Consider the following 11,598-nt stretch of genomic DNA (forward strand, 5'->3'; position numbering starts at 1 on the left):
CTACAAAACCAGTGGTGCTAAAAGCCTTCCCTAAGAATGAGAGTTTATTGATTGTAAGCAGCAGAGCAGATTCTAAGCCCCCAAAACAATGCGACAGGAGTCGTTTTTTTATGTTTTTTTCTTTCTTTGCGATTATCTCCTCTTTCAGAATGTTTAACTTCTATGCACTTGCTGTAGCCCTGACCCAAATAGCAACCTAGTGCGATAAACATTCACCACTACAGACAGGCTCAGAAATAAAATGTAAAAAAATCAATTAAAACTAAACAAAAGTGAAAGGTGAATGCAAGGAAATATCAACAAAAACAGACGTTCCCCAGCAATACAATTATGGTTTTGTCAAATCTCCAGCATAATATTCTGCTGACAAGTTATGTTACTTGCTGTCTGTAAGCTCCTTGCTGCTACTTCAGTAAAGCCTTTGAAAAACCCTGGACACTGGCAATGTCTCCCTAATGCAAGTTGTAAAGAGGGGGAGGGGGAGGGGGGGGGTGTGTTTGTGGAGGGGATGGATTACAGATATTACAAAGAAAACAAGAGAGAGAGAGAGAGAGAGGGTGGGGAGTGGGGGATTGAGATATCGAGTAATGGAGAAAAAGAGATAGAAAGACTTGGCAAGTCAGACATAGACGGTGAGAGAGCAAGAGACAGTTTTCTTACCGTGATGACCTTCTTGTATGTGCCAATGTTGAGTTCGTTGAGTGTCTTGCTCATGAAGCTAGGCCTTGGCAAGTCCTTCAACTGAAAAACACATTCACAACAAGCATCAAACCCACTGTTTTCACAGCACCGTATTTCCTAGTGTACATTCTACCTCCACTACAGCGATGCAAAAACTGAAAGTAATTTATATGGCGGCTACCAAGAGCTGGTGCAGAGGACCATATTTGTCGCCCAAGCTGGACTGATTGTGTAGCCTGTGAACACGAAGAAGAACATGTATGGCGATGTCTTCGCAATATCAGCTGCACCAGAAGTGACTGCAGCAGTTATCAGATCTTTCCTACCAAAGTTGTCACAGTGTTACTAGTCCTAGTCTGACTGGTAACCATGACCTGACCACTTCTATATGTCTATATGTGTGTATGTGTGACAGCAGTGCTCCTGGTTATGCAAGCATGTGCGTACTGTAGTGTTTGCATGCATGTGTGTGAGTTTGCATGCATGTGTGTGAGTTTGCATGCATTTGTGTGCTTCAGCTTGTGTGTGTGTGTTAGTGGGACCTATTCTTCTCACTATTCAGGCAAAACTGAGCACAATCATTACATACTGCAGACTGGCCTTTAACATGACTGTGTAGCCAACTTACGTAAATGTGCAGGAACCTAAGGATGCGTTTGTGTGTGAGGATGTAGATGGCATTGCCGGTGGTTCTATCCACGACGGGTAGGCGGTGCACGTGGTTGTCGATCAGCGCCTTCACCGCTTCATACAGACTAGCGTCAGGGTCGATAAAGACAAAAGGTTTGCGTTCTGCCTTGAGCACCTCTGAAACAGTGACAAGAATTTCAACATCAAAACAAAATTAAACATTTTTGTCTTCTTAACAAAATCCTGTCTGAATAATTAGTGTTTCAAGAGACTTTCTCTCCAAGAGGCCTCTTGGGCATAGGAGGCCTTCCGGTGCTGAAAACACACCTATCTTGTTTACCGAAATTATGTTTCGTCTGGGTTTCATTTCTGCATGATGCTTCATCTTGAAAATGCAACGTACTGGCACAGGTTTATCAATTATTAACAGGCTTTCCTGCCTGAAAGCACTTTTTTCTATGGAGGTTTTTGTTTTGTGGGCTGAATAGCATTCAGTGACTCAATTATAAAGAAAATTATAGGCATGAAACTTTAAGTTCTGGTGCAATGTGAACTTGCTTTGTCCGCCATAAGAACTCTCACAGTGGTTCCACACAAATTATTTTGTGTGACAAAAGAACATTACTTTTTTGTGAACTTTCTTTCTTTCTTTATTTGGTGTTTGAAGTCGTTTTCAACCACGAAGGTTATATCGCAACGGGACTTTTTTGTGAACGCCACTACAATAAAATAAAAATACATCCAAGTAGACAACCCTTTACGTCTCAAATACATAAGTGCACTTTTGTTTGGAAGCAATGACACAACAAAAAAACAATCAGAGTATGCAAGAGCATTTCACACTAACAATAGGCAGTAAATGTGCAGTTTTCCAAACAGAAATATAAAAAGACAATGAACAAAGGGGTTTCTGTTTTGTGGGAGAGTTGAAGAAGGGTTAAAAGTTCAATCAGATGTTGATGTGCTCTTCATATGACCCAGGTCTACCTGGCACTTTGTCATTAAAGTGGTACCTGCCATGAAAGGACACCCTTGGGACCAGCCAAAAGTGTCCCTACATTGTAGGTGGCCTGTCACGACAGGTTTATTTTGGTCGAGATAATAGACAAGGGGACCTCAGAATGTGTCCTTTTAAGGGAGGTGTCCTCTCATCAGCGGGGCCACACACCGCAGGTACCACTGTATGACTTACAAGCATGTGTTTTATCTTGCACAGCTCAGTTTCTGTGGTCACCATTAACCATGGTTATCAATCAACAAGGCGGATAAAGGTTTTGTTTGTGGTGGCGGTGGTGGAGGGAGGGAGGGAGTGAGTCTGTTTATTGTGGTGGTAGGAGGGAATGTCAAAGAGAGAGAGAGAGAGAGAGAGAGAGAGAGAGCCAGACAGGCAATCAGATGAATGCATTACCTCTCCACGTTGCTATCTTGTGATCTTCCAGCTCATCCAGTCTTGCCTAAAGAAGAGAAACAAGGGGGATGTCAACACAAGTAAACAAAGCAACACCAAAGAAAAACTGTAGACTTCCTTACCTGAACTTGGTCTGTAGTGAGATAAGTTCCAAATGGACACAGCATGAGATACATGCACCACAAATACCCCGACTATCTTGCCAATATAACACCCACTGTCATTCTCGGACACAGAGATCCATGTTCCTTTCACATTTCTCTCATCCTCAAACCGGTCATTGTTTTTAATTACTGCATTAATGTTGCAGTGTTTAAGTTACCATCATTACTTGGCCACACAGATTTCTTTCTTCGTTTTCCTGTTTACTTTTTTAACTGAAAAACCCTGCTATCAACCTTGCCTGTCTGCATTCAAACAAATGATCCATTTAAAAAAATTGGCTCCTTTACACATCTACATTAAAGCAGCTTTAAGTGCTACATTGGATGGACTTAGATGCATTTTTCAGAAAGAAAATGAACAGCAGTTCTGACAGCCATGGTATGAGGCAAGCAAGTTAAACTGTGTGAACATGTTTTCAAAATGAAACCTGAAGTGTATAAAAGAACACACATTCTACTGAAGTTAACTATACACCTACTGCAGTTCTCTGGGGGATTTTCCACACACTATGTTCAATTAACTTTCACAGGCAACAAGAAGTACATTTTCAAAAGATTAATGCACTTGTTTTTTCAAGATCCTTTTGTACAATTTTGAAAATTACAAGAAAAGTGTAGCAGACAAAAATTCTGGAATCCCAAAACAGTTACATTTCCACAACTTTTGGAATAGAAGAGTGGTTCATAATCACAAGCTGCACATCTGGTATCTAAAAAGTTACACATTATCAACTTTTGGATACAAAGAAATGTATAGGCTTATGATAATCAATGACTGAAAATCTGGAATCTGGAAACAATTACATATAATTGTTTTAATTAGAAGATACAAGCACATGCTGCATATTTAGATTTGGGTACATACATACCATATTTACTCAAGTTCAAGTTACACTTTTACAATATTGGGATTAAAAAAGAAAGACTTATCACTTGCTGTAAATTTGGAATCTCAAAACAATTACATGTTTAAAACTTTTGGATTAGAAGAAGACAAGCACAGAGTGCATCAGATAGATTTGGGTACAATTACATTAACCATATAAAGCTATCGTATGAGGCTGGAAGAACCATGCAAACTATTGATTTTGCACAGTTTAGGATTAAAGAGTGCATAATTACAGTTGACTATTAACATACAAAGGTTTGACTTTGGTGCTCGATCATTACAGTGAGAGCACCCCAAGCATTGGCACAAGACCACATATCCGCCTATCTACCAAATTGCTTCAGGAAAAATGCTAAAACAATGTTCTGTGACATCTGCCATATGCTACAATTTTTTTAGTAACTTTTTTTTCATTAACCCAAACCTCACAAAATCCCAGTAGCGGTCAAGTTAATCTGGCTCAGATATTAAATACTGTTGTGGACGTTGCACATATTTATGTTGCCAGCGCTTTTGCTTTTGTGAAAGTTTTGTTTTTATTTAACCCTGTACCATTTTGACATAGCTTTTGACCCTGATATGGTAAACAATTGGCTGTTTATTGCTGCCAATCCCAGTGTGTATGTTTTCCCTACTGTAAACATCCTCACATTTTGTGTTCCCAGTGGTTAACCTCACCATTATAAAAAGTATTGCAAACTGAAAGTCAAAATAAAGTTTTATGGAGTACAGATCAAGTTCAAGGAATATTAAGGAAAAAAACTGAACAGAAGAAAAAAAGTTAACCTGAGATACACAGAAACTGAAAAGGGAAGTGACAAGACAGTGGAAGTGTGTTAATGTACACCGACAGGGAGAAAAATAAAAAAATATATAAACCCTTTTTACAACGAAAACTTTGTTAAAGACCAACCTTTCAATAATGATACTTTAAACAAACATTTCCACATCTTTAAATGTAAAGTGTGACCAAAACAAAATAGTGTGTACAAACAGTATACAAACACAGGTTTGCTTTTTTACTACATTTATCTTTTAAGCACACAAAATAATTATAGTCAATCAAAACCATTGGCATCCTTCAAATCTAATAGTGCTCAACTAGGCATAAAGCCAAGTCAACACAATTGTAGAATATAAAGTCTTTTGGAGACAAAACAAAAACCTGGGACTGTGCCAGAGAGAGAGAGATAGAGGGGGATTTGCTAATCTCAAAAAAGGGTGGAGAGAGAGAGAGAGAGAGAGAGAGAGAGGTGAGATAAGACAATATGACTAAATGATTGTGCTAAAAATCCTGATTTTAGGTGCAAATCATGCCCAGTACAGGGGTATAAAGTACAGTAATACTGTATTAATATCCCATTGCTCTTTGTCTCAAATACTGAGTATGTCCACATCCCTAATGCTGCACTACACTCCTGTCCAACAATAACCGTATGCCCTAAGTCATATGAAGCACTTTCATGGTCTGCAAAAGAAACTGCAAAGCCACTAAAAATAGATTTAAAGAAATAAATAAAAAGCTTGGTCTGAATATCTATGTATACAATATATATGTGCAAGGCAGCAGGCAGAGACTTAAGCCAACAAATGATAGATAAATAAATAAATACATACAAAAAAGAGTAAAAATAATGAAATGGTACATCCAAGAAGCTGAAATTGAAAGCTAACAAACTCTGCAGATTATAAAAGACAAAAAGAAGGGATGCAAAATGAATGTGGCTAATACAAAGTTATAAATAAAATAAACCATAACAAATGTATATTATTATTACTATTAACAAAGCATAATGAACAGAAAACCGGAGGAAACTGTTAGACCAGGTATCAAAACTTAAAAAAAGAAAGATCCCTTGCTTCTTTCTTTCTTTATTTGGTGTTTAACGTCGTTTTCAACCACGAAGGGTAATATCGCGACGGGGAAAGGGGGGTGAGGGGATAGAGCCACTTGTCAATTGTTTCTTGTTCACAAAAGCACTAATCAAAAATTTGCTCCAGGGGCTTGCAACGTATTACAATATATTACCTTACTGGGAGAATGCAAGTTTCCAGTACAAAGGACTTAACATTTCTTACATACTGCTTAACTAAAATCTGTACAAAAATTGACTATATTCTATACAAGAAACACTTAACAAGGGTAAAAGGAGAAACAAAATCTGTTAGTCGCCTCTTACGACATGCTGGGGGGCATCGGGTAAATTCTTCCCCCTAACCCGCGGGGGGCATCCCTTCCTTCCGATTTCTAATGTACAAAACACATCTACTACACAGAATGAAGCCATGAATATATATAGCAATGGTGATGGTAGAGCCAGGTACAGCGGAACCACTGACTGACTTGTCAAGGTTGGTAGAGAGGGGTTCCACTGTACCAAATAAGGACAGACGGAAAAAAGTCTAAAAAGCTGGGTTAGGGAAGAGGGTACAAGCACAAGCATCATTCAGCACTTTAATTTAACCATTACCGGCAGGCTCAGCTCTTCTCCAGACGAATTCTTCTGGACAGGAGAAAAAAAATTGAACAAAACTTCAACTTTTTTCCACGGTGAGGAAGAAAAGCCATTTCACAGTGAAGAAAAAGGTCAAACTTGTACTTATTAATGGATGTAAAAATAAAAAATAAATAAATAAAAAAAAAACTACAGATGATGAAATCATGCACTGAATTTAAACATGAAGTACATGTAGCAACAGTCTGAACAAGCAAACTGTGGAAACTTGCAACAAAATCCACAAATAATCCGCTAAAATCACAAATTGCTGACCAAAAAATGTATGCTCAAGTCTGGCTCAAATGTAACCTATCAAACTGTTCTGCTTATTGTAAAATATATCAACAAAAACATAAAATGAAAAAGAGGGGTTGGATTGGTTGGGGATGCCCAGGGGATGGTGCAGAAAATTAAGGCAGCTACTCTAGATTAATTTTTTTTCAAGCTTTGCTTTTTCTCCATTTAAATTCTTTTGAAATGATAAAAACAACGTTGCTTTTTCCTTAGCTACCCCTCCGCACGATTTGCTGTTAAACATTATGAGCAACAAGACAACTTTAAAACTGCACGGTCAGATAAGTTACTGAAATAAAACATTTCTCACATGAGTTCATACAACTTTATCACTAATCACCTAACATATGAATACAAATCAGAACAGAAATAAAATCAAACTCATGCTTCAACAACTACAACTAAAATTAATGAACGAACAGTTCACCCTTGCAAAAAACAGAGCCCACATGTAAATCCTTCACAAAAACAGAAGACACAGGCAAATGCATACTGCACTGGAACATCCTGACATTGACTGCTTTGATTTCATACACATGAGATGTCCTTTTAGCCCTACAGAGAGATCTGCAGAAACGTTTCTCTAGTCTTGATCTCTCTAGTCTTCAGGCTAGCTAGGCATGTTACGTTTGTTACATCTGTATGTCACAGATAGGTAGGGACCTTTTTCTAAAAGTTTCTTTCGCTACAATGCAAGTACACTCCAGGGTTCGGGCGCTTATTCCTAGCTCCCATGGAATTGCCTGTGAAATACAGGACATTTTGAAATAACTACGTTGTTTTCTGGTTTTAATGAAAAACGGAAAGATACAGCAAAATACAATGAAATGTTACTACTTCTTCAAATGAGCTCATCCGAGAAGCTACTAATAGGCTCTCAACACACTCTCTCTCTCTCTCTCTCTCTCCTCCCTCTCCTTTCTCTGCTCTCTCTCTCTCTGCAGTTGCATCACAGGAAAGAACCCACGAAAGTAAGGGGAAGGATGGGGTGGGGGGATGGGGTTGGGTGGAGGTGAAGATTGAAAACAAGGATAGAAAGATAAACCTGATTTTTTACAAAGACAAAGCTTAAGGCATGAAAGGAGAGGGGAGAGAGGGGGGAGACAAGGACAAGACGGTGGGAGGGGGGGTGAGAGAGAGAGAGAGAGAGAGAGAGAGAGAGAGAGGAGGGAGAGAGAGAGAGAGAGAGGAGGGAGAGAGAGAGAGAGAGAGAGAGAGAGAGAGAGAGAGAGAGAGAGAGAGAGAGAGAGAGAGAGAGAGACATCCAAGATAATAATTTGCCAGGGCAAAACATCAGACGGCAAACGCTGATAGAGCACAAATATTGTCAATGGAAAGCGTGCTTTAAATTATCCGAATCATTAAAAAAAAAAATTTGAAGATTTTACCATCTGAACAAAAAAGCAGACAAATCTGGTATCCTGAGATTTAAGTTGTATGTATGATTTTCAAGGAGCTTTAGTGAATAATGTGTGATGCATTCAAAAAAAAAAAAAAAAAAAAGAAGGTTTTATGATTTTAGAAACCCCCACATGCCTACACCATGAAAACAAGTTTGAAACACATTTCAAATGAATTGTAAGCAAAACCAAACAACCTTTTTTGTTTGTTGTTAATGGCATCTAAAATTGAACGAAAAACACTTCTAAATTACAAGCTGTTTTGCAGAAAAAAAGGACTTCTGATATATACATTCTGCTACTGAGCAGATGCCTAATGGTCTCAAAATTGATCAGCAACATTGTACACAGACAGGGTTGAAACAATCATATTCAAGCACAAAACAATACTTTACATTGGTACATGTACAGGTCAATTTATTCAAAAGAACAAAGCATTTTCATCCAGATTAGAAGATGTCAAAGACTCCAGAACAGTATGAAAGTGTGAACACGAATACAGTATACTTACATTGGGTGATTTGTAGTACTTTTTCAGGATGTTAATAAAATCTGTAATTGTAAGCATTCCTGAAACAAACGCACAAAAAAACACATTCAGACATTTCAATAACATGAAGTCTCCCAAGTTATACATTCTGATACCATTATGTCACAATACTGAAAACAAGAACACAGAAACATATCAATAACCAGCCCAAACCCACCTTCCAAAATCTACTGACTATAAATACAATGAATGTTGTTTTGCAATGTCATATATCTTCCCATCTCTATTTTCTTTAGGCGGCATATTCTTCAAGACTTTGTAGCAAGGTGCTCAGGTCATTCCCTATTATCACAACTTCTCAAACTACCTCTGTCTTCTACTTGTAGAAAAAGTTGTTGAAATGATGAAACGCAACCCAGATCAGGAAAACAAATGACGGAAAAAAAAAATAAAGGGTTTAAATTAAAGTTACCATATAATAACTGGGTGGCCGAGTGGTAACGCACTTGCGCTCGGAAGCGAGAGGTTGCGTGTTCAGGCCTATGGCATTCCGTTTGTCAAATAATTATTTGGATACTTTTTCATGTTTTTTTCACCAGTTTTAGCTAAATAATCATTATTTAGAAGCTCATGTGCTAAATAAGTAATTGTTTATAAACAATGTAAAACAACTCTAAATAATTTTTTGTTTACGTAAACAATGCATTATTTACCTAAACAATTCATTGTTTACGTAAATAATTCATTGTTTACGTAAATAATGATTTATTTACGTAAACAATATATTATTTAGACTTATATTACATTGTTTATAAAGAATCAGCAATGTTGCTAAATAAATCATTATTTACGTAAACAATGAATTATTTACGTAAACAATGAATTGTTTAGGGAAAGCAGTTTTCATTATTTAGGGGAATCAAGAATTGACTTCTAAGCTTCATTTTTTTTCTTTGTGTATATACTATAATTCAATACAAGGTATCTCCAAACATTATTTATCAGAAAATGTTCGTAAATTTGTTTATTTTACAAGCTGAAATTGCCGTACGAAAAGAACTGAATGCGAAAACAAACAAAAGGTCAAGGGAGTGTTTAGTGTTTGCATTCTCTCCCTTGAAGTTGTTGAAAAAAAGTTTTCCGTCCTAAGTTTTCTGTTCTGTCTCAACAAAAACTTTCTCTTTCCATTTCTCTTACTGCATGATTACACTTTTTTTTTTTATCTGTAGGTTACACAACACAACACAACTTGGTATGAGCTCTGACGCGATGACGTCACACAGTCGTGTGCAGAGTTGTCCGGCCGTGCCTCTGGCATTCCGGCGGAACTCGCGAGAAGGCAACACGCGAAATCTGCACTCTGAATCTTCCGCATTATTTTATCGACATGGTCTCTAGTTGTAGTGTTAAAACATTGCCATAACAGACAAGATAGAGATAGGGACAGAAGATTCTTTTCTGTTCCATTTGTTGTCAACGGAAAGGGCAAAGAGATAAGGGATTTGACTGCACGACGCGGGCGAGAATGGTTGGCACAGCTTCAGCTGAAGAATTTCAACTTTGAATCAACAGCTAGGAGTAGGAGATACGTGTGCTCTGATCATTTTGTCAATGGTAAGTACTCATGCTTTTGTTCACCTGCCTTGGTTAGTCTGTGTTTTATGCAAGCTGTGTTGTGATGGTAGTGTGCGGACAGTCGGTCAGTCCTGCACCGAGCGCAGTCTATGACTGAGTGAGTCAGTCTTACACTTACTCTCAGTATAACAACTTATCATGGTTGCCCAAAACCATGACTTGTGAGAATGCCATAGGTGTGAAATACTTGGATTTGATAATCAGAATTTATTTGAACACTAAATGGTCATTGTTGATACAACTTTATAGTTCAGCTTTAAAGGGTAGATCTGTGTCTAGATTTACTCATTCATTTTGTTTGGGTGACTTATTTTTAAAATAACTCCCAATCCATAATTTACAATACATTTGCCTTTGATTTTTTTTGCAGGGCAACCATCTGTGGGAAGTAAACACCTACTTTGAAACTTGGGTATGGTGCAGGGACACAGCCTGACAGCCAACAAGGACAGTACCAGAGACTCAAGGAGAGGAAGAAGCTTGTGGGGAGTGAGTCAACTCCTTCTCACCCTAATTTAGCAGAGGATGCTGTTGATGGCGACGGTGAAGGTACTTCGGATACAGCAGAACTGGCTGCTCCTCTTCCCGAGAGAGGTGACTGTGGCGGTACTTACTGCCAGACTGAAACCTATGACAATTTTGCCTGGATTTCTAAAGATGAAGAAAAGCAGCAACGGGATGAACTAAACAGGCTGGTGCTAGAAACTCGGGAACTTAAAGACGAACTTGCCAAGAAAAAAAATGACACTTGATTCTTTGAGGGACAATGACGATACTGTACGATATTTTACTGGGATTTCTAATTTCTCCACACTTGTTACATTATTTGATTTTCTTGCATGGCATTTGCCAACACACTCGCGCAGAGCACTGACACAGTTTCAAGCTCTCATTCATGCATATACGCCTTAACACACCTCTGCAACACCTGGCATACATCTTTTCTGTGTCAAGAACAACTGCCAGCAAAGTTTTTCACGAGACTGTGCATATCATGTACCACAGACTGCGGCCACTTGTTTTCTGGACAGACAGGCGAAGTATAAAGACAAGTCTACCACCACAGTTCCTTCCCTATCCATGGAACATAGTAGTCATCTTGAACACACACGGCCAGTACCGTGTAACTGGCCTTGGCATGGAACGATCCAAGGGGGGCAATCTCAGTCATCTCAAAGAGGGAAATCCAAACGCAATCCACTTTGTTCGATTTTATGGGCTTGGACGATAGAGAAAAATAAGAAAAGCAAAAGCTGGAGTCCAGTCTGGACGAAACTGCTATCAAGAACGCAGAATTGATTTTTTCCATGTTTATCGGAGCAGGAAACTCTTCTATAGTGAGGCCCCTTTGTTGGTTTCACTGCGCCGCATTGTGAACAGCAGTTAAACATGGCGCTTACGGCTAAAAAAAAACTGAGAAGAAATTAATTCTGCGTTCTTGATAGCAGTTTCGTCCAGACTGGACTCCAGCTTTTGCTTTTCTTATTTTTCTCTATCGTCCAAGCCCGT

The 11,598-nt window shown here is 38.4% G+C and overlaps 1 protein-coding gene across 1 annotated transcript in view; it reads right to left on the reverse strand.

The window, feature by feature from the left end:
* The window catches only part of LOC138982539 (5'-AMP-activated protein kinase subunit gamma-2-like), a gene marked incomplete in the record, with an annotated part of 298,415 nt that overhangs the window by 9,052 nt on the left and 277,765 nt on the right, over nt 1-11,598 (reverse strand). Inside the window, 5 exon segments of the mRNA XM_070355850.1 lie at nt 661-741; nt 1,310-1,488; nt 2,720-2,765; nt 6,244-6,276; nt 8,476-8,534. Of these exon segments, the coding sequence (XP_070211951.1) occupies nt 661-741; nt 1,310-1,488; nt 2,720-2,765; nt 6,244-6,276; nt 8,476-8,534 (398 nt within the window).

This window comes from Littorina saxatilis, linkage group LG12, assembly GCF_037325665.1.
Source record: "Littorina saxatilis isolate snail1 linkage group LG12, US_GU_Lsax_2.0, whole genome shotgun sequence".
NCBI classification, from domain to species: domain Eukaryota; kingdom Metazoa; phylum Mollusca; class Gastropoda; order Littorinimorpha; family Littorinidae; genus Littorina; species Littorina saxatilis.